The following is a 27,735-nucleotide window of genomic DNA, read 5'->3' as shown; positions in this document are numbered from 1 at the left end:
ACGGGATTGCTTCCCTAATTTCCTTTTCTGCTTTTTCATTGTTAGTATATAGAAATGCTATCGATTTCTGTGTATTGATTTTGTATTCTGCAACTTTGCCAAATTCATGGATAAGCTCTAACAGTTTTCTGGTAGAGTCTTTAGGATTCTCTAGGTATAGTATCATGTCATCTGCAAATAGGGATAGTTTTACTTCTTCCTTTCCAGTTTGGATTCCTTTTATTTCTTTTACTTCTCTGATTGCTGTGGCTAGGACTTCCAGAACTATATTGAAGAGTAGTGGCGAGAGCGGACATCCTTGTCTTGTTCCTGATCTCAGCGGGAATTCTTTCAGCTTTTCACCATTGAGAATGATGTTCGCTGTGGGTTTGTCATATATGGCCTTTATCATGTTGAGGTAGGTTCCCGTTATGCCCACTTTCTGAAGGGTTTTTATTAGAAATGGGTGTTGGATTTTGTCAAAGGCTTTTTCCGCATCTATCGAGAGAATCATATGGTTTTTATTCTTCAGTTTGTTAATGTGGTGTATCACACTGATGGATCTATGACAAAGGAAGCAAGACTATACAATGGAGAAAGGACAGCTTGTTCAATAAGTGGTGCTGGGAAAACTGGACAGCCACATGGAAAAGAATGAAATTAAAACACTCCCTAACACCATACACAAAAATAAACTACAAATGGATTAAAGACCTAGATATAAGACCAGACACTATCAAACTCCTCGAGGAAAACATAGGCCAAACACTCTCTGACATAAACGACAGCAACATCTTCTCAGATCCACCTATCAGAGTATTGACAATAAAAAGAAAGATAAACAAATGGGACCTACTCAAACTTCAGAGTTTCTGCACAGCAAAGGAAACTCTAAACAACACAAAAAGACAACCCACAGAATGGGAGAAAATCTTTGCAAATGAATCGACTGACAAGGGATTAATCTCCAAAATTTATAAACAACTTCTGCAGCTCCATACCAAAAAAACAAACAACCCCATCAAAAAATGGGCAGAAGATCTAAACAGACAGCTCTCCAAAGAGGACATACAGATGGCCGAGAAACACATGACAAGATGTTCAGCGTCACTCATTATTAGAGAGATGCAAATCTAAACCACGATGAGGTACCACCTTTCACCAGCCAGAATGGCCATCATCCAAAAGCGTACAAACAATAAGTGCTGGAGAGGGTGGGGAGAAAAAGTAACCCTAGTACACTGTTGGTGGGATTGTCAATTTGTGCAACCACTGTGGAAAGCAGGATGGAGATTCCTCAGAAAACTAAACATAGAACTACCATTTGATCCATTAATCCCACTCCTGGGCATCTATCCAGAGAAAACCACGACTCGCAAAGACACATGTACTCCAGTGTTCATTGCAGCACTATTTACAATAGCCAAGACGTGGAAACAACCTAAATGTCCATCAACAGAGGAGTGGATCCAGAAGAAGTGGTACATATACACAATGGAATATTACTCAGCCATCAAAAAGAACGAAATACCAGCATTTTTAGCAACATGGATGGACCTAGAAATGATCATGCTAAGTGAAGTCAGCCATACAATGAGACACCAACATCAAATGCTTTCACTGACATGTGGCATCTGAAAAAAGGACAGACGGAACTTCTTTGCAGAACAGATGCTGACTCACAGACATTGAAAAACTTATGGTCTCCAGAGGAGACAGTTTGGTGGGTGGGGGGATATGCTTGGGCTGTGGGATGGAAATCCTGTGAAATCAGATTGTTATGATCATTATATAGCTACAGATGTGATAAATTCATTTGAGTAATAAAAAAAAATGAAAAAAAAAAAACTTACTAGGGAAAGATGGCACACACAGAAGGCAAAAAATAGAATGGGTAATAATCTAGTCCCCAAGTGCAATAGTCTGGGTTCAAATCCTGGCTCCTCCACTCACCAGAAGCATGCCCTTGAGCAGTTTTTCCGGGTCTCGGTTTTCTGCTCTGTAGCACGGGGTATAGTGATACCTACAGAGACTACATGAGCATTAAAGAGAAAAATGCTCGTAAAACCTAGTGTTTAACCCGTGGTAAGTGCTCAAAAAAGGTTCTCTCTCATTATCTAGAACTCACTGATTTTCAGAGAGAGTTTCCTGTGTGTAAAATGCCTGAAGAATTTAATGTGGAGAAGAATTTGTAAACAAATGAAATCTCTCCCTTCCTGTGGGGCATAGTCACGGAATAGCTGGGATGCTAAAACACATTTCTCTTTGTCCCATAATAGATTTTCCGAGCTCCATTATCAAATAGTTGGTGTGTCTGTCAATCGTCCCTTTGAAAAAGGAGCCTGATCCTTCAGTCTTTAAGGAAGAAGGAGTATCACATGGCAACTGAATATTTATAACACGCTCTCCTCTTTTCTAAGGGTTGTTTTACCACCCTCACGTCAAACCGCTGGGCCCAGGGAAACCTCAGATGTCGGAGAATACCAAATGTGGTCTCTCTTTCCCTTTTTCCTGGTAGATCTGACACACCTTTGAACCTTCAAAGGCTGCAGTAATCAATGATGTGGGGAAACACGACTTTGCGCGCATCATGGCGAAGATGAATTTATTAATGTAAACTGCGTAGTGTGGACTAGCGGTCGGGGCTGAATTAAAATGTGAGGATCTGTAATCCAGCAAAAACCAAAGAACAAAGGGAGGAGAGAGACATGGAACAGGCTGATGAAAGACACTTTGCTGATTTGGGACTTCACTGGAGAGAGCCAGATGAAAGGGAGATTATTGCATAAGTACGTTAATGTAACTCTGGTGTTTTAATTAAAATGTCTTTCACAACAGAGGAAGAGGAATAATGTACTGAAGGTTTGGGGGAGGCGTCCATGAAAGAAAAGAAATTTACAGGGAAGGGAGAAAAGAGGGTGATTTAGGTTGAATATTGAGAATAACTCCCTAAGCAAAATAATCTTGAATTTCAATCATAGAGGGTATTTAAAAATCGACTGGACAAAGCAGGCAGTCGACTTTGGCGGCCAGTGTGGGAAACTGCTTCTAATTTTAGAGTTTGTAGCACATCAAGAAGTTAACGACCAAAACCAAAGAAAGTAGATAAAAACAGGTCTCAAAAATAGACAAAATCCAGAGAAGGAGTCCTGGTGATGTATGCTTCCTTTTCCTTGCATCAGGACCCTGCTTCAGTTCCCTCCCTGGGTTACTGCATCTGAGCTAGGAACACCCCAGGCCTAAGGGAAGCGTTGGTGTCACCCTGCTACTGGGGAACTTTAATTTGGGGCCCTCCTTTCCCTGGGTCACCATAAGAGCCTACCTGAGAAGCTGGGCTTTCTTTTGGGTAAAAAAGTAAGGAAGCACTTGATTTTATATTTGCTAAAGTCACACACTGGTTTTCTGAGTCCATCCTAGAATAACCCAGTGAGATCTGTCATCATCCAGTCTCTCCTTGAGCCGGGCACATGAGAGGTCAGGCCTCATTGCAGGGTGGCTGTGCCATCCATATCCTTGGCCAGTGCTGTCTTCTGCCAGTTAATGAGGCAATTCAGCCGCAAGGGAGGGGAGAATGCAGAGGTGTCCATTCCAACCTGATGATTAAATGTATCAGGTGTTAAGTAAAAATGCAACAAGCCTCCTCTCTGAGGTTGCCTTGAGGAAGGGAAAACTCGAAAAATCCTTTGGAAAAAGAAGAAAAGTGATTCATTTGTGTAATGAATGCAATGAAATAGCTTGCCCTCTGCTATTTGATTGCATTCATTAAACAAATAAATAGTTTTTAAGTCTTTATTGAAGTTTAAAAATTGAAGCTTGCATTTTTGCATACTTGTGCACCCTGGCAGAAGAAACTCGAAGTTAATAGAAACTATCCAGAAACCGCTGTGTGCCCTGAACCGGAGAATGACACAAATAGTATATAATAGGCGCCTGTTATGTGTGTGTGTGTGTGTCTATATGTTATCAGGGAAATAGGGCTCAAGGCAATTGTGGAAAGAATAATATCCAAGTTAGAGGAACACAGGACAAATGAAGGCATAAAGTCACCAGAGAGCATGGCGTGTTCAGGCAAAAGCAGGTTGCAGCTATAGAAGTTATGGCCAGAGAGGTGGGTTGGACCCACTTGGGGTTACCAGCCATGGCAAGATCAGAGCTGTCTGCTGTGGTGACTGGGGCTTTGGCAATGTGTCATAGGTCCTTTAAAATGTGCATAAACTTTGACCTAGTAATCGCATTTTTGGTGGACCATTCTAAGGAATCCTTATTAGAGAAAAACAGGTGAAGAAAGAAAATTTAACATACAGTGTTTTACTTGCATTTTCATAACAGGTGGAAGAACTAAATGTACAAGCGTGGCACCAGGGAAATGGTTAAACATGGACTGATGTGTGCACGTGGTGTATTACGCAGTCACCAAATGACGTTGACAGAATTTGTGCCATGGGAGGGGAGAAAGCTTCTTATTTATATTAGGTTCAAAGAGCGAGCTACGAAATTGCTCTGACCCATCAATGTCAACTTAAGCAAAGAGTATTCTAAACACAGAGGGAAGACACAGAAATACTGCTCTGTTCGTCTGATTCAGGATTATGAGTAAATGAATCCTTTTTTTTTTTTTTCTGACTGTAAATAGAATAGATTCATTACAGAAACTTTAGAAAATATGGTAAAATACTACTTTTTCTCAAATTCTGACCTCAACGGCTACTTCTGGGGAGCCCAGCCTGAGAGCGCTGAGAACCTGGTTGTTCACTGGGCTTGTGCGTAAAAGGAAGTGAGGACTCGTGCAGAGCCTGTGGTTGGGCTACCGCAGAGCAGGTAAAACGTGAGGATCCAGGCAGGGAACGTGCTTCTAGAGAAGGAAGAGGTGGGTTGCAGGGGACGGACGTCTCAGGTGGGCTCTGTAGGAGCTGGCACCCCCTCAGAGGCGGTCTGGTGGAAATAAAGGAAACCCGACCACAGGGCCTTCGGCGCTGAGAAAACGGAGCCAGGAAACCTTGGCGGTTTGGGCAGGAGTCGGGGAAGGACAGGACTCAGTTTGGCTTAAGACATGTTGAGCCTGAGGTTTCCCATCTTTGTTGTGGAACTTCCACAGGGAACATTCGTGGCAGGCACCCAAATAGCCGCTGCATCGCAAAGCATCGTTCTTCCAACAGGTGCTTTCTTGGAAGGCCAGCACACACGTATGAGCTCACGCCGACCACAGAGCGTGGGCTCCGGGCTACGTGCACGCACATCTCGAATACATTCTCAGATTAATACAGCTGTTGAGGCCGGCCTACATATGTGTATTAGAAAAACAAGCCCATCTGCGCCGCGCCGCAAGACGCCTCCAGGTGTTCAGAAGGAGCTCTTTAACATGAATATTTTATCAGTGCCAGAGCAGATAGAAGGAAATTATATCCATTATATTCCCATCACCGTCACACGTGGTTGAATGGACCTCTGACTAAAGAATCCAAATACGTTTAAAACATTTTTCACCTCCCATGAAACCAGCAAGTCCTGATTTGTGTTGTTACTGCTCCTGCTAGACTCATGAAATATTTCGGAGGCAGTTCCGTCTTGGAAGTGTGATTTGGCAAATTTTCATCCAAGGCGTTTGGTTTTGTTTTATTTTCTTTTAACTAGCAATTCAAATGTGGGGGAAATTGACATTTTAGAGCAAGTGAGAGAACATGCGCATGTGTGTGTGGGGAGAGCGGGGTTGTTTTACTTGTGTCTTATTTTTAAGTTCAACTTTTCAAATCAGAATAACAAGTAGCAGGAAAGAAAGTCTATGAAGAAAATGTGTTCTTCAGGGATGGGCTCTCAGCTCTGACAGGGCAAGGTCAAAGGCAAGGTCAAAGGCAAGGTCAGATCCCAGACTTCAGCTTAAAGCTGTTCAGAGGCTTCTCAGAGCCCTCAGGATTCTGAGCAGACTCTCTCTGTGGATGGAAGAGGTCTGACCTCTTCTCCCTTTCCAGCCTGTTCTCAGCCTCTGGAGCCCTACCTCTCTGCTCCAGCTCTTCTGGTCTTTGGCCGGGTTTTGCCTCTGTGCCTTTTCACACACTGTTCCCCAGGCCCAGAACTCTCTTCCTCATTTCCCTTCCCCTGGAGGAATTCCACTTGCCTTTAGGTCTCGGCTCAGTTACCATTTCTTCCAGAAAGTGATGGTTTTCTGCCCCGTGGTCCAAGGGGTGAATTTTCTAAAAAAAAATTCTATAGATTCTGTGACTTCACAAAACGTTGCATGCCCTGGGGTGAAAGAATCCAGAGTATGGTCCTTGTCTTGTTATAGAAATTATTTCTAGGAGAAGCCTAGAGGGGGTGCTGAGACTGGAGGACGCATGGCCGGGGTGGGCAGAGGTGAGGCGGGGCAGCCCCAGGCGGAAGGCCCTCGAGTCCGCGCCTGCACCCTGAGGATCCCGAGGCGGAGGCAGAGCGGAGGAGCATCGAGGGTGCCTGAGATGCACAGGGTCGCTAGGAGCCAAGGCTGCTGGCCCTCCCGGGCCTTGGTAACCTTGGCGGCTTCGTCCTTTTACAAAGGGAAGCAAGGAACAGCATTAATGAGAGAAGGAGACAGAGAGGTTCCGGAGTTGCCACTCACACTGCCAACTCCTCTGAGGAAACCTTCCTTTCTCCATCAATTCCTTTGGCCAAAGCCATTTCTTTCCCCCTAAGCATATGTAACCGAAAGACTGCCACATTCAGTAAATTGGGAATGAGGTTTCTTGTTTTCATCGTCAGCCATCCCCAGAGTCCCTGAGAGGGACTCATTGCTGGAGACACTGACTCTGATATCGCTGTTGATCACTTCTGGGAAAGCATGGGGCCTGGGGATTCCGGGGAACAGTGGCCTGCACCCCTTCTTCCCAGCCACACACCAGTGGGTCATGAAAAGCACGTGTGGCTTAATTAGCAATAGCAGATTGACTCCAGGCCACCCTAGGAATCTGCCAGCCATCATCTCTGCACCCCAGCTTTAAAATAAGCGCCGGGAGTTCCCATTGTGGCTCAGCGGGTTCAGGACCTAACATTGCTGCAAGCTGCATCTCACAGAAGCGGCTTGGATCAGATTTTACTCTGCCTGTGGCATAGGCCATTAGCTGATTCAGCCTCTAGCCTGGGAACTTCTGTACGCCACAGGTACGGCCATAAGAAGAAAAATAAAATCAAATAATCTCCATAACACCTGCCTCCATACTGATGGACAGTTTCCACGTCACCCCATTTTATTGTCAGCATAAGTCTGTCCTGTAAACCTACAGCAGATGACTCACCTCGGCTGGCATTTGGCTTCCAGAATAGTGGGAAAAATACCTGAAAACAGAGCAAGCTTATTATGTTGCCCCCCAAGCCCCTAAATTTGCTGCTGAAAGATTGGTGTTTGTGGACAGTTTCTTCATTTAAGTAGGCAAACTTTAGCCCCAGGAGGTAATAAAGCAGCTTTAAATCTCGCCCCAGGTACAGCAAAGCTGGCTGAACCATGCATTTGATTGCGTACAAAATGCGAACTGAGTAGCACAGAGCCCACCTCCTAGCACCTCACAGTGCAATGAGATCAGCTGCAAGAATGGAATAAATTGGAGATTGATTTCTGCTGCTCCATTCATTTGCAGACATTTGCAGACAATTAAACTGTCCCCCTGCACTATAGGTATAGCTGCCCCTTTTAGCCAGAGGCTGATTGAGATTTGTGACCTAGCCTCTGGGAAAACAATTCTCCAATTCCATCTGAGTAAGGAGCTCTCGCCAGGCTCGGCCCTGGGGAGGTGAATAGCATCCCACTTAGATCAGGGGCCTTTGGGGTCACAGAGGCCTGGGTGCCCATCTCTCACTTATGACCAAGTGACTTTGGATAAGTCTCTTTCATCTTTGAACCTCAGGAAAATGGGCTTGTTTTCCTGCGAGATGTTGAATGAATCAAATCAGGTAATGTGGCAATGTGCCGAGCGCGGTGCCTAGTAACTACCCAGGAAATGGCAGTGTTTCCTTTGGCAGACTTGGGGAGTCCAGGGCTAGGATGCCAAGTAAACCTTAGGATCAGAAAGATAAGAAACAGGCTGTGACCTTCAGACTTGAGTCTGGGTCACGCATTTTAGACTCTTCAAAGGAATAACTCTCAAGATCATTCACCCAGACAAACACCAAGCACCGTACCTTTGCAGCCAAGCAGTGAAGGCTCCCTGCTGCCTGGGAAGCACATCAGACCTTCTCATCAGCATCTACAAGACTGGCTACCATTGGGCCAGCTGACTGCTTAAGTCTCAGTTGGCGCTGCCCTGCCTCACTCCCTGCTTTGGCCAGAGGAACACTTCCAGCTTCTGTGATGCTTTTTCTTATTAAAACAGCTCCTCTTAGCACATCATCTTGCCCAAACTTTAGGAGAGTAGGAGCGAGAGCCAAGGGGGTGGCTTGTGGCTTCTTTGTCAAGTTGCTGCTGTTTTCCCTTCTCTTTATTACCTGACACAGAGACAGGGTCAGGGGCTGGAGGGTTGGGGGGATGCTTCCTGCCCCTCCTTAACACTGAGACAGGGTCTGGGGGTGGGTACAAGAAGACCCTCTGATGGTAGCAAGACAGGTCCAAGCTGCTTTCGGGCCTTGGGTTCAATGTGACGAGAGCAGGTCTGTCCCTGTCACTTCTCACCACTTTCTTGGAGAGGCTCCTGGAAGGTCCCTCAGCTGCCTGGGGTGGCAGGCGTAGTGACGGCCAAAGCATGGAGTGTGGCCCCAGCCATACAAAGCCAGTCTGGGCCCAAACCTCTATGTCCCCTCCAGTTCTGGGGCACCCAGCCAGTTAGCCTCTACTCTGAGCACTTATCTTGATGGTGTCCCAGGAGGGTTCCTTGGGAACAAACCTTGTGGCTCCGAGAAAGTGGCTTGGAGAGGGATCTCTGCACCCCTGTCTGCTGGGGAATGAGGGCACAGGAGCAGGCTTGGGGGGAGTGAGCCCAGGAGCCGTTGAGTGTGGTTACAGCAGAGGTCTCAGCCGTCAGGCCAGCGGGGCCTCAGGGAGCCCTGAGCGAGCTCCACCTGGAGCCCGGGGCTGGCCGTGCGCTATTAGCTGAGCCTCCGTGGCAGCTGTACCCGCTTCTACTTCAGGCTCTTAGCTGTGTGTGAAACAGAGGCAGAGTCCGCGAAAATACTGTGAAAACATAGTATGATTCCCTCTACGAAATGCCCAGAGAAGGCCGATGTGTCCAGACAGGAAATGGATTTGCGGTTGCCAGCTGCTGGGGCTGAGAACAGGGGCTGAGCAAACAGGCATGAGGTTTCTTGCAAGATGATGGAAGGGTCTAAAATGAGTTCGTGGAGATGATCTCACAACCCTGTCAATGTCCTGATAATCACTGCCTTGCGCCCTTTAACACGGGTCCACCTACTTAAATTACACAATTTAAACGAGACCGAGATAATACATGAAAATATCGTGGGAAGGGAGTTCCGGTCGTGGCTCAGCGGAAACAAATCTGACTAGTATCCATGAGGATGCAGGTTCGATCCCTGGCCTCGCTCAGTGGGTTAAGGATCTGGTGTTGCCGTGAACTGTGGTGTCGGTTGCAGACATGGCTCGGATCTGGTGTTGCTGTGGTGTAGACCAGTGGCGACAGCGCCAATTCGACCCCTAACCTGGGAACCTCTGTATACTGCAGGTGTGGCCGTAAAAACATACGTATATAGATAGTTAGAGGTAAAGAAGGGATGAGGACTCCAGCCAGGGAAAGTGGACCCCAGCTCTCTTTTCCCCCAAATCAAAGGCTCAGATTTGCATTCTAGGAAGAATCTTAGTGCCTTGTGAAAAAAAGAGTTTGAAAAAGGAAGAAGCCCCACAAGTAAATAATTCTTTAGCCCTTAAAATCTATTCTTCACACAGCAGCCAACATGAAATATTCGTGGGGGGGGGGGTGTCAGCGGGCTCCTGTCATTCTGCAGCTAAAAACTCTCCCACAAAATCAAACACAGTAAAACATCTTGTGACTCACATCTCATGCATCTCTGAGGTCTATACAGCCTGCCATCCAAGATCTGAATTCCCTTTACGAGGACCCTGGCCTGTCTCCTCCCCTCTCCCCGGCCACACAGGTGCCTCCCTGCAGCTCACAGAGGCCAGGGTTTGTTCTTGCTGCTGGCAGCCGCCTCCCCCTGCCCAGCCTTCATCCTCCAGCTCTGCCTTCCCAGAGGGCCCCTCCCGGCCTCCGCATATGGAAACCGTCAGCCACAGTCCTCTGGGCACGGCCAGCCCACCTGTCTGTTCTCCTGGACCATGTCCATCACCTGTCTCCTCCCTCTAGAACACAAGCTCCATGAGCAAAGGGGACTTCTCTCCCGTGTGCTGCGTGGCCCCAGGTGCCGAGAACTGCTCCTGCCAGGAGGGGAGTGATCTGTGGATAGTTTTTGAAGAAATGAATGAATGAATGACCATGAGTCCACTCATTCTCTCCTTTTCGAGATCTTCATCCTCTCTGCCTTCCTGGTCGCCCCCTTCACCTTCTGCCCCAGCCCCTCCCCCTGTCCCTCACAGTTGCAGGGTCTCCCCTTTATTTCCAAGCTGCTCTGAGGGGCTATGTGATGCGATTCCCCCAGGTAGCGTGAAACTCATTTTAATGCATTGCCAGTTTCTCCTGAAATTGGAAAGCAGGGCAGAAAGCAAAGGAGACTGTAAACTCCTATACCCTGCGACAGAAAGACGAAGACCCCGGTCAGCCCACCGGAGGTGGGAGATGTTTATGTAAGGGTGACAGGTCCCTGTAATAAAATCCAGCCCATGTGCGTCCCCCATGAGGACATGCTTCTGCCCCTTTGACTTACGCAGGGTTGGGTAAGGCTGCTCTGGGTTCAAAGACACCGACTAATCACTGGTCCCACGCTGCAGGTTTATAGGGAGGTGCCCCAGGAGGCCCGTCGCTCACTTTCTTCCACATGCCGTGCGTGTGTGTGTGTGTGTGTGTGTGTGTGTGTGTGTGTGTGCACGTGCACGCGCATGTGCTTGTGGCTGAGGGAAGAGCCTTGGTTTGAAGCGGGAGATGTGTTGTGTGTGTCGTTAGCTCTAGGCGTCTCTGTGATACGCATCTGTTAATGTGTGTTTGTGTGTTAGACCCTGTCAAATGGATTCTGAGTGTGTGTGTGTGCATGTACACGTGCCCATGTGTGTGTTGTGTTCAGCGACAGTGGCTGCGACTCTGCTTGAGTCTGTAAGATCTGGCCTCAGGCCACCAAAAGCTGAACCAAGAGGCACCCAGTGGCTTGTCTTCCTTTGCCCACGTCCCCTGTCCTGGTGTTAGCAAGGCCTTCCTTCACTTTTGGGCTGTTCTTTGGAGAACACAGCCCACGTGCACAGGCCATTTCTCACTTCACTCTGCGGACCAAGAGCGCAGGCGAGTCCTTCTTCTGCACAGATGAGAAACCTCTTAAGCCTCCCAGGGCTGGTTGTGCTGCGGATCCACTGCCTCCCCTCTTCTGGCCTCAGTCTCCATTCCCCTCCCCCTCCTCTCCGCCCACTCCCCTTCCCGGTCCCCCCTTGAACTGACCAACTTCTTCCCATTTCCTGCCTTTCCTTCCTCAAAGTCCTCACTTGCCATTGGTTCTTCTGACCCTGGACCCTAACACACTTCAAGTTGCTCTTAAAATCATCCATTGCCTGTCCATCATCAAACCCACCAGCCTCCATAGAACGTTCAGCCTGTTGCAGGGATGGCTGTGCTGTGTGGTCGTGTAATATGGCCGTGCACTCCCTCCTTTGTGAAATCCTCTTCTCTTTGTTCTTTTGACTTTCCTTCCTTTGCCTCCTCACCTTTCTCTGGCCTCTGCTGGCCTTTAAGAAACCTGTTGGATGGTTGGGTTCCTCCCCTTACCCCTCCACATTATCTGGGCGCCGTTAGCTTCTCCTTCAGGTGTAGCTGCTCTTGTGTGTGGGTGGCTGTGACGTTTCTCCACCTCATTCATCCCTCTCTCCTGAATGCAACTCTTTATATACCCTCCAGAAATCTCTCTTGGATGCCTGGTAGCCCCTCAAAGTCCTCAAGTCTCTGGCACTCAGCATCTGTGCCCAGAGTAGCCTTTTTCCTATTTACCCAAGTCTTAGTAATGGCAACAGCAGAAGGCAAGGAGTCCTAAGACAGCGTCTCCTTTACCCAATGGTCTGTGCTTTCCCACACTTGACCCTTCCTCCTCTGTAAACAGCTCTTGAATTAGGTACTTTTAAACCTCTCTGCTTCTATCTTGTCTTCCTTTGCGGTTACAGCCACAGCCTGGTGTATTCAGATGGAGAAACAGTCCCACATGCAAACACACACATAGTTACACACACATGTGCTTAGATATGCACATAGTATTTAAATGTCAGATCAAATGTTATGGCTCCTCCATGGCCCCAGACCCATGGGACACATGGGACACATGGCTTCAGACACACAGATAATTCATTAGCACAGACCTGATCAAAGGTAGACATTTGTTCCCAAACACATGGTTGATAGACACACACGATTCAGAAACAAGTGGAACCATAGACATAGGAACAGTCATGAACCAGTTTTGGTGAGGTCCCTGCCGTTGTGAGGCAGAAAAGTTGAGAGGAGGAGGAAGACGGATGCCGCAGTCCTGCCCACCATGGGGGGCTTGGCGGGTCCTGCACACCTGGAGGCATCTGTACCATGGTTTCGCCCCCACCCTCCCTCCCAGATGCTCTCCTATCCTGAGACTCAGAGCCCCTGCTTCTCTCCAAAGCACCTTAGACCCAGGGGTTTATACAATTTTCCTTGTTGGCAAGCTTCTGGGGTGTTGGGAGAGTTGGGGAAATGGATTGGCAGCTGTGAGCTCGAGTAGCTGGTGAGCTGGGAGGACACCAGAGGTAGCGATGGGGACTCAAGTACCTGATCGTCTGGTCACCCATGAGGACAAAAGTCCCACCCATTCACAGGCTTGCAAACACAGACCAGTCCTCTGTTACAAGCAGTGGAATGTTTGTTACCATCACTGAGGATGCTTTTCATTACTTTAGGCATTTTCAAAATATCGTCATAATAAACAGAAACCTGCTTTTGCTCTGTGATCATGCAGAATCGCCAGTCCCTTCCATTTGCATAGGAAATCTGTTCCAAGTGCTTTCCTAGGCATTCTCGCCTGTGAGCCTCAGATCTTTGTGACTGTAAATAGGGTTTATACATTGCACATATTTTACTTATTTTCTGTTCTTTTCTTATTCCGTAATAAGACAACAGAATCCTTATGGATGGTCTGCATCAATGTTTTATAGATAGAATCCACTCTGTTTTTCATTGTCTTTTCACTGTCCTATTTTCTTTCTTTCTCTGCTGTTTTCTGTGTGGTTGGATTTATTTATTTACTTATTTACTTATTTACTTATTTTGTTGGTTGATTGGGTTTTTGTTGTTTTAACCCTTCTTATTCTTTTTTCTTACTAGCTTCTACATATACGCACTCTAGTTTTCTGTCTTTGCCTGACTGTTAACTCTTTGATCTTCCTAGAAATTTCAGTCTTTTATTTGTAGTTATTCCTTGAGGTTTTACATATGATTCTTCTGTGTTTAATAGAGTTTATAGAAAATAGAGGGCAACCAATATAGTATTCTGTGTTTTCCTACACATTTTGTCTTACATATCCTCTCTTCTAGCTAGGTGAATTGGAGCAACTCACATAGCTTCTCTGAGCTTAACCTTCCTCTTTGGTTAAGGAGGGCTAAGAGCTGCTCGGGAGCTTTACCGCGGATGTTAGAGTGGACACACATGACGTGCTTACCACACCACCCACCACATGTTCAGTGAATTATTGTTACTGTGGTAGGTTGTGGTGGCGATTATAGAAGCAGTCAAATGATGAACCCGGAGGTTAGAACATGGTCTTCACAAACTGCATAACTGGCAACCACCTAGGATCCCCTCCAGCCCAGGGACCCAAACTTAACCTTGTCCTGTGGTTGAACATTCATTCAGGCGCTTCGTGATTTTTGCTCTTTTTAAGTAATGTCTCACTAAATGTCTTCTTGCTTTCAGTTTTATTCCTCTTTTTAATTTAACATTTGAATGTATTCCTAGAAGTGAAATTACAGCGTGAGAGATATGTACATTTATAAGATTCTTGATACAAATAATATGCCCTGACTACTTTCTACAAGAGTAGCAATGGTTTACACTCCAACCACAATCAAGAGAAAGACTATTTATAGAAGCTTTCGTAGTCTTAACTTGTCTTGTTTCCTATTGGACCTTCCTACATAAAGTTTCCTTTAAAATGTAGATAAATGGATACAGATAACACTGTCATATGACATATATATATATGCACACATTTTTTATGGACCATGGGTCAGTGATTGCTTTAAATGACAACTGTCACATGATTTTCATAGCAACCTGCTGTCCAAAGTTTGAGATGCTTACTTTTGCTGATTCATAAGATAATTTTAGTGTGTGGCATTGAATGTTTATATATTGAAAATGATATCCCATATTTAATTCTTTCAGTCCTTTGATTGGACCAAGGAGAAAGTCTCAGTTCAGTGCTAATAACAACCCTCTAGCCTTTTTTTTTTTTTTCAATCTCCTTTTCAAAATGAGGAAGCTTCCCTCAAATTCCAAGTTTCCAACTCAAATTTAATAACACTTAAGAACACTGAGGTCCAGTTTGTTTATTTTTATGTTTTCCTACTTTTTCTGAGAAGCCATACTTGTACTATATTTAAAATAATGATACAAAAAAAATTTTGCGTTCATTTATTTAATTGAAAAGGTGAGTTACAAATAGGACAGAAATTCTCGCATTGTTGTTCCTGTGATCAAAGTTTGGGACCTGCTATGTTGGGGGGTGCATTCCAGCAGTAGGCCCACCGATAGTAACAAGTGGTCTTTGAAAGAACATTGACCAAGAGTCTCCGTAGCCCTGACATAATTCGGAATGTCATGTTGTGATTGCTGGTTCCTCCCTATTCATTTGTGAGTGAGTGGGGACCTTGCATGGGGCCCGGAGGAAACTCACTTTTGTGTCCAGCAAGTTCTGTGGGTTAGTGACCAGGCGAGTCACCTCCTCAGCTGGCAGGTTAAGGGTGGGCGTGCACAAGCCCTGAGGGAAGCCTTGTGTAAATCAAGACTGATGTTGTGAATAGAATGAGTTGGAAGATGGGATTAAATAGCTTAATGATAGTCACTGTGAACACAATGTCAGCTTTCGTATAATTCTAACGATGTACTTGCTAACACTAATGAGGTTTGATAGAAGAAAATTAACAATGTCCAAACAGCTGTATGCTTTCATAACAGAGGAACCATATCTCAGAGCAGACTGATACATCTTCTCCATGGGGGATTTTGGCCAATTCATTTGTTTTTTTCTCTTTTAGGATATATTTAAATTTGCAAGAACTTCTCCTGTCCCAAGACAAAAGAGGTCCATTGTGGTATCTCCCATTTTAATTCCGGAGAATCAGAGACAGCCTTTCCCAAGAGATGTTGGCAAGGTAAGCCGGACAAAAGACAAATGTCAAAGCATGTTTTTATTAAGAGATGAGCATTCACAAGGCAAACTGACTGTGACTGGCTTGGCGAGCAGCAGGAATTGGCCTCAGTTCCTCTATGGTAAGATGCCAAAAGGTTTTATCGAGAAGAGAATGTCAAAAGATCATAAAAAAAGGGAATTTACAAAAAAAAAATAATAACACCTTTGAATGTCATGATTTGGAGATATATGTGGTAGATAATGATGCCAGGGTAGTGACAGGAGAATGTCACTGGCTAATAAATAGACTCACTGCTTTTGTAGATGATATTCAGGCAACCAGCCAGATAGGTCCCATAAGTATAGCAGTACGATGATATATGTCCTTTTATTTAGATCTGTGTTTTCAAATGTGAAGGTCTAGGAGCACTGTTGGGTCAGGTTTCTAAAATCAAAACCAGATCAGAGGAACTAAACCATACTAACGAGGTCTAGAAAGCACTATTCAATGAATCAGGGCAAAATTTTTCCAGGAAGAACTATTCACTGTTAAATGGGCAGAAATACTAATATGGCCTGGTCTATACATCCTCTCCCTAGAGGAAAAGCCAGCATGGAGAATAGAATTTTAACCCATCTGCATTTTTAAGCGATCTTAGAATTTGAACAATGGTGGTTAGTTGAGTGGATGCTCTGAATGGGCGGTGCTATTGCACTAGGTGAGTGAGGAGCACCTCTTACATGCTGGACTCCAAGCTTGGTTGAATGGAGGTACCAACAAGCATACAAGCCCCTGTTGTGATAAAGCAAATGTTCTACCGGGGAGAGGGAGTAAATCAATAAACAAGAAACTTGCAGAGGGTAACAAATGCTTGGATAACAGAAACAGGGTGATGTGAAGAAGAGTAAACGGCGGGGCCAGGGAATGGAGGGAGGAGGGCATCCTGACGCAGACAGCTGTGAACGGCTGGTCTGAGTTCCTGACATTTGAGTGAAGGCAGGAAGGATGAGAAAAGACAGCCATGGGAAAATCTGGGTAAGACACATTCTTGGCAGAGGGAGCTGCCTGCGAAGGCCTGGAGGTGGGAAAGAATGACGCATGTGTGAAGGGCAGCATGCCTGGTTGGCTGCTGTGCAGTGAGCAAGGAAGAGAGTGCTAAGAGTTGAAGTCCGAGAAGCTTGGAGACCGTGGTGAAGAGTAGGGAATTCATCATGCCCGTAGCCAGAAACCACCACCGGAAAGTCTCATGCGCGCGCGTGCGTGTGTGTGTGTGTGTGTGTGTGTGTTGAAAGAGCCCTCTGCCTGCCGTGTAGGGAATGATTTATGGGAGCAGAATGGTAGGAAGGAGTGGACATGAAGAAACACCCAAGGGGTAGGTTTTATAGTGGCCTGAGCAAGAGGTTAGGGTGCTTTGGACTATTAGACGTCTATTTCTGTTGGAGATTGGAAGCATTAATAATCCAATATCCTGATAACAACCATGTTTATGATTTTAAATGACCTCTGGTCCAAAGATGCCTTTCGTTAAGCAAAATCTTGCCAAGTTTCCAGGATATGATGCGAAGGGGAGCAGAGCTGTTCTGAGTGGGCAGTGGTAGGGATGATGAGCCTCCTCCTTTGGACGGCCCTAGCCTCTGGGATGGCCTTTGTATAGGTTTCCCTGAAGCCAAGAGTCGCCCTCGCCACGGGGCCAGAGTGCTCTAGTCTGCAGTGCTCTGCCCCAAATGGTTTCAGAGGCACACGTTGCATCCTTGTTCTGCAGGTCTCCTTTAGGTACGCCTGGCATCTTTAACCCTCAGTGTGTGTCAGAATCCCTGGGGCAGTTAAAAACTGCGACCAGTCTCCACCATCAGAGAGTGATTCAGTTGGCTAGGGGGTGAAGACCAAGAAGTAGCATATTTTAAAAGATCCCGAGTGATTCTGATGCACAACCAGGGTTGAGAATCACTGGTCTAAACCAGTCCTATGTCAGGAATGCCATGGACCAGCAGCACTAGCATCACCTAGTTTCTTGATGGGAGTGCCTGCTCTCCAGTCCCACTGCAGACACTGAACCAGGGACTCTTGGGATAAAGCCAGGGACCTGTTTTTACTCGCCTTTTAGGTGATTCTGATACACAGCCACGTTTATCGAGGTCTGATTTAAAATGCTTTCTCCGTGGAGTTCCCATTGTGGCTCAGCAGTTAATGAAGCCAACTAGAATCCATGAGGATGCCGGTTCGATCCACTCAGTGGGTTAAGGGTCAGGCGTTGCTGTGAGCTGTGGTGTACTCAGACACAGCTTGGATCCCGTATTGCTGTGGCTGTGGCATAGGCCGGCGGCTGCAGCTCTGATTCGACCCCTAGCCTGGGAACCTCCATATGCCATGGGTGTGGCCCTAAAATAGCAAATAAAATAAAGTAAAATGCTTTCTCCTTCTCTGCCTGCCACTAAACTGTAGTACTTTTGGTTTTGGAATTTGAATTCCAAAGGTGATAAATACATCTCAGTTGCCTGGAAATTTGGTTGTCTTGGTATATTTATTCTTGACACCCCCTTTCCCCTTAAAACCTGCCCAGCTTTGGATAGTAAATTTTATGGTCATCCTAAAGCTTCCTTCAACCCCGTACATTGGTCCCTCTGAGTATATTTAGGGAGTTTTCACAAGCCTCTTTGCCTGAAATACGTAATAGATCAGTAAGTATGCAGGACATTCTTCTAAGGACCTTCTTCTGCATGGTTTCTTACCCATTACTGCCTGAAAATACCATTTGGTTTCCACGCTGAGGACTCATCTCACCTTAGCCCCTGTGTACTGCCCACGTGGGCTTTGAACCTGGATTCTCTACAAACAACAGCTTTTCTAGGTGCCATAGTCTGCTAACATCGTGATGGTGTGAAAGCCTCCCAAACCTCCAGATGACTGTTACACAATAACCGCACTGCCTTGCAGAGATTGTCCATGCTTCTCTGGGGGAACACGCTTTCCTCTTTGTGTCTGCTTGTTTTTATTCGTTCCTCTTTTCCTTTTCTTTAGATGTTATATTTTACCTTAATCAACGCCACCAGTAGTTGCCAAGCAATGCTCTCTCGAGCTGTAAGAAGGTGTGGGTGTCTTCACTGAGGGCTGGGGGAGGCTGGGGGAAGGGAAAAGAGACCAAAGAGCTGGGCTCTGGCCTCTAACCCACCTGAACTCTGTAAGTCAAACAGCTCTAATTGCATAAATACTGCATATCAGATTTCAGTGTAGGATGCACTTAAAGAGATTCTGTGGGCATAAAGACAGTTGTCTCACTTTGGGTTTCCTGAGGCAGAAATTCAACTGCAAGCAATTTCTATTTCAATGATACTGGTAATGGAGTGGAGGGCGTGAGGCAGGAAAGGAACGCAGCTAGTTGAGAGGCCTGTTTATCAACACAGCTACCACTGTGGGTGACTAGATGGCACGTCCATGGAGAAAGGCCCGGAAAAGCTGCAGGGCACATTCTCAGAATATTCCTGTCCACAGAGGAGGCAGTTGGGGTATTTATATGCCAACCCCATCAGTCTGGTTGAGGGCCGCTCCCAGAGGTATAAATTGCACACAGCCTGTCTGTCGTGCCCTGCATTCTGTGCACAGGCACAATGGCCTTCTGAGGCTTGGGGGAGAGCTCAGTGCACCTGAGCAAGGGAGGTCCAAGGGGCTGGAGCAGGGCATTGATGGATCTGCGCCATCACTACACTGACACAAACACCTCTGCCTTGCAGGCTGGGTTGTCATGTTTCCTCTGCTGACTCTTTTAGGCCCGTGCCATTGAGGCCACTGCACTTGCTACTCTCCAAGAATAAGTACTCACTGCATCCCAGGAGGGGAAATCTCTGCAGTTCACCCAGTTCGTAGCAACAAGTATATATTCAGCATCTGCTGTTTACACGGCACTGCGCAAGGGGCTGCTGACTTAATGGCCAAGGAAGGAGGCAAGGTTCTTGATCTCCCAGAATTCAGAAGAGTAGGAAAAAATCATCACGTAGTCATTGTGTGTCACAGTAAAGCATCAGCACTTTTCATCTTTTATGCTGAATTTTCATAGCCACAACCCCATAAGGACCATCTTCCCATGTGCCAAATGAGGGTAGCAAGACTCAGGCAGGGGAAGTAACCTGTCCAGAGTCGCCCACTTAATGGCAGAGACACGCTTTGTGCCAGCTCTTTGAGATTTCAGTCTGCGCTCCTAACCAGTATGCTCAGGGCTACTCGGTGCAGCCTGAGAATTCTCTTCCGTGGAATGGAACATCCTTGATGAAAATTACTTTCTTTAAAATATCGCTACAACTAAGTTTCATTCCTTGAAATGCAACAACAGCAGCAAAATAAGGTGGTGGACCAAGGAATAGGTATATGACAAAGCTAGTATGGCAGAAATGTTAATGGTAGAATCTAGGTGATCAGCATAATTGATCCCTGTAAACTTCTTTGAACTTTCCAGTGCATTTGGAAATTTCAAAAGGCAATGTTGGGAAAAATTAAGTTTAAATATAAAATTATTAGAAAAAAATCTGAAAAAGAACGACATGTATATAGCTATATCACTTTGCTGTACATCTGAAATAACGCAATATTGTTAAGTCAAGTATATGTCAACATAGGGTAGAAATTAAATTAAATTGAACAAATATACATAAAATTATAAAAGTACAAGAGCTGCATAAAAGTACTTTTCGTAACAATTCAGGAGGATGAAAGAAGATTAAGCGTTTGTCTCTTTATTTTCTTTGTCATATTTTAGCACGATCCGAATTTCTTTAAAGAAGGAAGATACATGTCGTAAAGGGTAAAGCTGTCAAAAGAAAAGTGCTGCAGCAAACACACCCCGTGGGAGATTTTTCAGTTGAAGACCTTGCCGTGTAGAATTGCATATTCACAAAAAGGCAATTCAGGCAGCTCTACGTATTAGGCAGTTTTGACATATGTGTATTTTACCTGTCTACCAAATAATTAGTTGATAAGTAGCTAAATTTCTAGAATTTGGGGGCTGCTTTTCTGTCATCTCCCTCAATAGTGTTGAAAAAGGTGAGTGGTGAACACACTTCCTCAGACCTGAGATTTCCTTTCCATGTTTGAATTCTGGACAGAGGAGGGATCTGAGTGCATATTCCCTGGAGAGAAAGGTGTAGGTCCCAGTATGAGCTTTTTTCCCTCCCCCTTCCATGTATGACTCTTTCAAAATTGGGGCCATAAATAATTTCTTGGTTTTACCAATTTTCACTGATAAATATTTGATAGTGTCTTTAGAGATTCTTGAGTTCTTGGGCCCTATTGATTGAGAACAGGGGACTTTAAATCTGTGAGGCAGCAAGGAGGTCTTTGGGAGACGTATTTTATTCTGTTTTATATTAAGTTTGAAAGACAAGTCATTTATGAAATGCTTATTAGAGATTCTACTTTCATCACAAACCATTTTCATCAAAACCAATGAAAGTACATTTTACTGAAAATCTGTTTTTATATCCCTTATAAATTGGTAGACTAGGCCTGTAGAAGGACGGCTTTAACCCAGGATGGAAGAAATATATAATGGGACTGTGCACTCTTCATAAAGGGAATCAACATAGATCATTAGACCAAACCATGAAAGCCACTCATCCAGGACTCTGCTTTGATTGTGTCATGAACGTAAGTCACACATGGACACACAAGGACAATTTATAGCAGGTCCTAAATATTTCGCAGAGCTCTAGAAAGATGGTTGGTTAGAGGTCCCCCTATATCCGCATACTCTGCATCTCCCATTTATGCCCATGTGTGCAAACAGATGCTAAGAAATCTTATGGTCCTGGAATTGAATTTGTTTTACTCCATTTAATAGTCCTTGAGAACCCATGAGTGCCAAGCTGCATCCCCAGAAGCTGGACCAGAAAGCTGATACTAGATCCATCCCCATCAGCACTGTTCCACCTCACCTTTCTCCTGAAATGAAGACTTAGGGTACCCTGCTCCATCATAGCATCTAATTTGTCTAAGGTAATCACCACCACCCTTTAAAAATCCATTGTTTCACACCTTTTACTCAAGTCTAACTCTAGGTCTCTTGTCAGAAATTCACGTGTTTAATTTCCCCGTTTTGAAGTAAGTAATTTTATTCAGTGACTGAAAGTTACCATCGGTTGTTAATATAGGAGAGAAATTTGAATATAAGTGACTTAAGATGTTCAGAAGCTCAATACTCAAAAGCTCTTGTTGAGAGGAACAGCCGAATTTATTTCTCCATTCAGCAACCCCACTGGTCCGTAGGCCTTTCATAGTTCCATGACTTTGCACTCTTCCCTCTTCCTGGGGCACACCCCTCTTCGTCCTCTCTCTGTAGGACACCCCATTTATACTCTGGGGCTGCTCCTCCAGTGCAACGTTCGCAGCACTGCAGAAAGCGCCTTGTCTGCTCCATCCAACATGGCAGCCTCCAACCACATGTGGCTGTTAAGCGCTTGAAACGTAGCCAGTGCAAATAAGGAAGTGGATTTTTACCCTTTATTTAATTTTAGCTAATTGTAATCTAAGCTTAAAAACTACTGCTTGATCCAAGTATTGGGACAACTTGGCGTGTGAATCTGCCTATTCAACTGTAATTTTTTTATTGAAGTAGAGTTGATTTACAATATTGTGTTAGTTCCAGGTATATAGCAATGTGATTCAGTTATATATACATATTTTTCCAGATTATTTCCCATTAAGGGTTATTATAAGACATTGAATTTTTTAAATTTTCACCTCAATTCAGGCTAAATATTTTGTTGAAAAATACAGTGTCCAAACTGAGACAAGTATAATACTCACATAAGATTTTAAAACTTAGTACACACACAAGAGTGAAACATATCTTATTAATAATCCTTATTTAGATGTCATGTTGAAATAAAATTTATTTAGGATATATTGATATGATTAAAAATAGTCTCTTGTGGATCCCCCCCCCTTTTTTTTAATTGTGGCTACCAGAAATTTTTTTTTTGGCTTATGTTTATGGCCCACATTACATTTCTATTGGACAGTGCTAGGCTAAAGCCTATATTTGATACAGTGTCCTCTATGGAATTTTTGTTTGGTCTTCTTTAAACATTGTGTAGACTTCTTAGATAACACATTTTGAGCAGCAGTGTGTTCCTTTTGTATTTTTTAATCTTCCCATTAACTGTAATTTGCCAAGGGCAATTAGAGACCCAGTACAGTGCCTAACACATAGTAGGGCCTCAAATATTTTTTGACTTGAATTCCAGCCAGGTCTATGGCTGGCTGACTAAGGATTCACTGGTTACTAATTTAAGTGATGATAGCTGGTTTGTTTTTAGAAAGGAATTAACAGACCATTATATGATCAGTCTGGATATTTCCTGCAAATTTTAATTTTCCACCCCGGCAGTGAGGCTACCAGATAAATTGCTTGGCAGTCAACCATTATGTCAGGTCATATAAGCATCCTGAGCAGATTGTGATAGATTTGATGCTGATGAATTGTGTGTGTGTGTGTGTGTGTGTGTGTGTGTGTGTGTGTGTGTGTGTGTGTAGAGAGAGAGAGAGAAGAGGGTGGGGAAGAAGGAGAGAGAGAGTAACAAAAAACAGTGCCCGTATTTCTGCATTTGCTCATTCATGCAATGACATTTTAAATCCACTTAAATAAAAATCTCAAAACTTCTATTCACAACTGAACAGAGTTAATTCTAACTTATTTTGACTAAGCCTAATGAAAGCTTACATTCACCATTAGGAAGTGTTGCCCTCTTTCCATGAAGTTTAATTAATGATAAAACATAATTGAGTTGTTTTGGTTCTCTGCCAAGTACATATACATGCAAAAAAAAAAAAAAAAAAAAAAAAAAAAAGCCCTCCATGATATACATCCAGCGAGTAAAGGCATCTGAGCCTACAGAGGAAGCAGTATTTTTAGCCCTGCGTTTATCACCCTTTCAGTTCCAATGTGAAAGGTTTCCAGAGCTTTATTGTTATGTACATTTGGCCTCAGACAGAATCTATATTTAATTATTCATGAACACTAAAGGATCTGCACAAAAATAAAGTGAAAAATGAAGGATCTGGCATTTCAGCTGAATTAGTACCCTAGAGGTGGGAGAGTTGAGGAATTTTCAAATTCGGCTGAAATCCTCGACATCTAATGAGTGTCAGGATCTAAGCCATATGTGATTATCCTTGTTGTCCTGTTCAGGTCTTGTAACAACCCTAAAAAGTACTCCACGTATGTCTCAGATGGTGAAATTGAAATTGAGAGGATAACTTGCTCAAGGTAACTCAGGTACAAGAGTGGCAATACTGAAACATTGGCTTCTTTAGTGATTTCTGTACCGTAACATATGTAACTGTTTAGTTGCTAGGAGTCTTGGCTGCTTGTGGAGCACGCTCACATGCAGGGTTATTTGACTCCCATACGTACTCTCAGGAACCAGTATTATGTCCCTCTGGTACCATTGGGGAAGATGAGGCTGAGCAGCATGCAGGGCAGTCTACTTGTGATACGAATTGAGTCGTTTCATAAGTTCTGTCGTGACCCAGTGGTTAACAAACCCAACTAGTATCCATGAGAATGTTGGTTCGATCCCTGGCCTTGCTCAGTGGGTTCAGGCTCTGGCATTGTTGTCAGCTGTGGTGTAGGTGACAGACATGGCTTGGATCCCGCTTTGCTGTGGTGTAGGCCATAGGCTGGTGGCTACAGCTCTAAGTCATCCCCTAGCCTGGGAACCTCCATATGCCCCAGGTGTGGTCCTAAACAAACAAACAAACAAACAACAAACAAAAACAAATGGAGTCATTACATAAGTGGAGTTCTTTCTGCGTTGCCACCTGCCATGCACTGGGGCCCTGGATGGATTTCCAAACAGCACAGGAATAGGCTATTTGGGGACAGAGGCTGCATACCCACCAGGGGTCAGCCAAAGAAGAGAAGCACTGCCCTCCATCCCCCATCATCCTGCAGAGAGAGAGCTGCTAGGGTCTGGGCAGACACACACATGGGATAAGCTTTCCAAAAGGGGCACTCTGCTCCCATGGTTCTCTCTTCTTAGCCACTGGACGGGTAATTAGACTTCTGCAGCCTGAGCGCAGGTACCCAGATTTGTAGGAGTCATCAGAGATTCCCTATGTCTGAAGCCGGGTGCCTAGGGCAGCGGTATGCTGGTAAACTGGCTCTTGGAGGTGAGGGGAGCCCTGACTTAGAGGTTTTGCTGCTTTCTCTGGTGTAAATACTCTCACAGTGGCCAATTGCAAGCTACCAACTTGTAATATTCTTGAGTATTTAACACTGGCTTTCATGAAGCAGTAGGAGCTGGTTCTGGGATACCACTGACCATGGGGCCCATAGAATGTGACCCTGGATGGGGTCACAATGCACTGGCCCCACAGGGAACCTCCAGTGGGAGAAGTGGCTCCCCACCCACCCTAGGTATTAGCTTGTTTCTGGTCCTCTGGGTACCACAGGTCATTTTGGACCACTCTGCTCCTTGTGTCCTCTGAAATAACTTGTCTATAATCCCAGAGCAGTGCAAAGTACAAGCAGATCTTGAACTCTCATCTCCACACCTCTCCTCCGTGGCACAAACATTCCTTGAGTCAGTTTCCAAGGCTCACACATTCTGTGATAGTTGTCCAAGTTCTACCTGGAATATGTGGAGGGGAGAGAGAAAGTTCTCTGCCAAGTGCAGACGGTCAAGGTTAATGTCACAAACATATATTTGATGTGCATGTTCACACACTGAGTTGAGGTCGGAGGTCATGTCCTAGTTTAACAAATAAACCATGTGTTGACAAGCAGAAAACAGCTCTCTTCACTCTAAGGAAAGCTATTTTTTCACTTCAGACCACAGTCTTTTTGTCAGTATCTCTCCTGACACCTCTGTTGAAAGGGAGCCACAAGGAACAAAAGTGTAAGCAGAAAAGGCCAACTTTGGTGTAATGAAGAGACATCACTGCTCATTTTTCTCAGCCCCAAGACCACAGCTGACTCAGTCGATAAGGGCTGTGAAGGAGCAGGGCCCAGGGCGCCACAGGGAGTGCATTGGCCTTTTCATGGGCAGACCTCCAGTCCCAGCCGGGAAGAGGATCGAGGCAGAAGTGAACGAAGATAGGAACAGACCCAATAGACGGTCTTCTGAAGCGGATGAGGGATGAATGCAAACCCCACATTTATTTCCTTTTCTAGCTTAGAACTACCCTGGCTTCCAACTGGAGTTATAGGGGAGAGGTCTCCCTGTGGGGCTGGGTCTCTGGGAACAGTGCCTTCCAGGCATCTGGGCTTGGCCTGCCTCCGTAAGCAGTCGTGGGGAAGACAGTAGACCCAAGACCCTTTGTTGCAAGTTTAAACATTCCCATCTGAGGGTGTTTCTTTGGAGATGCTAGTGTTTCCTGTTGCCTTAGGTGATGTGGATCAGGGGAGGAAGAAAAGCCTCCGCTTATGCCTTGTAGGCAAATAGCCTTCCTATGCTGAAAAATTGGGCTTCATTCATTCATTCAGAAATATTCAGCATTCATTCAGAAGTATTTATCCAACTACTGGCCCACAGATTCCCCTTCAAAGAACATCCATTCCAGGGATGACAGATGTGCAAATAGGCAGATAAGCACCAGGATGGGGGGCCAGGGAGGACAGAGAAGTTGGGAAGAGAGAAGAAGTAACTTTTAGGAAGAGTCCTGATTGGTATATACCAGGAGTTGAGGAGAATCTGGGGTTGAAGGCAAGAGAATCTTCTAGGCAGTGGGAAAAGCATGACCCCATGTCTGGATGCAAGAGAGGGATGCTGTGTCTGGAGGCTGAGGGTAACTGAATGTGGCTGTGATGCAGGCAGGACTCCTTAGACATAAATGAGATTATTACAGACTAGAAAATGCAGAACTGTACAGGTGACCTCAGGGAATGGCACCTTATTCTGCAGATGGCAGAGCTACACATCAGGGAATGGCATGACCAGATTTGTGCTTTAGGAAGCTTAGTCTGGCTGCAGTGGGTCATACCTGAGGGCTGAGGAGACCAGCAGCAGCGGAGACCCAGATGGAGGCTGCGACATTGGCCAGGTGGGCCGTGGATGCCACCTGGGTGGGGGGCAGCAGGGGGACAGGAGGGAAGACAGGGTCAGGAGCTCTTATGGGGAGACCAGGGGGCATCCGAGGGTGATGATGCGGTGGGGGTGAGGGGAATAGAGGAAGGTCCCTCTTAGCTGGGCACATTATGCCTCTGTCGGATGCTGAGGAAAGCCCCTGGATGTTGGGTGTAGCTGTGGGTCAGGAGACCTTTTGTGAAATTAAAGGAACTGTATAATCCCACTTGACAAAGTTTATCTTTCCTGAGGCTGCTGTGCTGCCCTTCTTAGAAATAAGAAAGCACTGCGCCCAGAGGATACAGATGCACCTGCCTGTGATGTAGGTGTGGCCATGCAGACTGGATAGAAAATCTTTCTTTCAGGGAATAGATTCATTTTGCACCAGCAGCAGCCTTGTGGGAACACCAGACTCCCAGGCACGTCTCTTTCCCATGTCTTCCCAAGTTTGAGCACAAATCCTACCTGATCCAGGCCTAGGGATTTTAGTGTAGGCCTTCCTTGCTGTGGATTTAAATCTTTTTTTTTTTTTTTCCTGCCGGCTTGGAGACACCTAACAGCTGTGTTCGCTGTTGGCCTTCTAGCCTCAAATTCATTCTAAATACATTTCTTCTTGGTAATTTCTTTGAATGCCGATGTTTGGCTATGCATTAGTACACACAACTCAGAGGCTCTGCGTTGCTCCATTTTTAGTTTATTTATTTGACCACTTGAAATTCCTCACAAGCGATGCTTTTATTTTGTTATTTGCATCTGGAAATCACTCCTAGCATACCTAGACTAAATCTGTCTTTTCTTTTTTAAGGCACTTGTTCCCTTTATTATAAGAATAATAGATGTTCATTGGAAAAACTTTGAAAAACCCACGTATGAAAATATATATATAAAAAAACCAATCCAATAAAAAAATCTCCCCTAGGCTCCCACTTGAAAAAAACCACTCTTGACTCCCTCGGGCAGTGCTTCTCAACCTTGCAAGTACATACAAGCCTGTGAAAATGCACATTCCTGGGCCTCATCCCCAGAGATTGGGTCCCCGGAAGCCTGGAGCAGGGCCTGAGGGATTCCCTTCTAACCAGCACCCTGATTCTGCTGATGCTCCCAGTTGTGTGGCTCAGGCTTTGAGCAACTCTGTCCTAAACATGCAGAGACCGTGCACGGGCATCTGGTACTCTGATTTTTCCACTCACCAATGCCTCAGACACATCTTCCATGCCTTGCTTCTGTGTCCTATGGAAAGGCTGTGTGGTGTGGTATGCTGTTGGCAG

The 27,735-nt window shown here is 45.3% G+C and overlaps 1 protein-coding gene across 31 annotated transcripts in view; it reads left to right on the top strand.

Moving 5' to 3' along the window:
- Positions 1–27,735, top strand: part of CDH13 (cadherin 13) — a 1,446,594-nt gene that overhangs the window by 861,105 nt on the left and 557,754 nt on the right. For all 31 annotated transcript variants that reach the window (XR_014804745.1, XR_014804744.1, XM_084957934.1 and 28 more), the window contains 1 exon segment: positions 15,318–15,434. Coding sequence is in view for 28 of the 31 variants with exons in the window: in XM_084957934.1 (XP_084814060.1) it covers positions 15,318–15,434 (117 nt within the window). In the remaining 3 variants the exon portion in view is untranslated.

This window comes from Sus scrofa, chromosome 6 (genome assembly GCF_054392235.1).
Source record: "Sus scrofa isolate SSC_HxYL_T2T_F1_AM1 chromosome 6, Sscrofa_HxYL_maternal_Yorkshire_Landrace_v2.0, whole genome shotgun sequence".
In the NCBI taxonomy this organism is placed as follows: domain Eukaryota; kingdom Metazoa; phylum Chordata; class Mammalia; order Artiodactyla; family Suidae; genus Sus; species Sus scrofa.
This window is presented reverse-complemented; position numbering and strand designations above follow the sequence as displayed.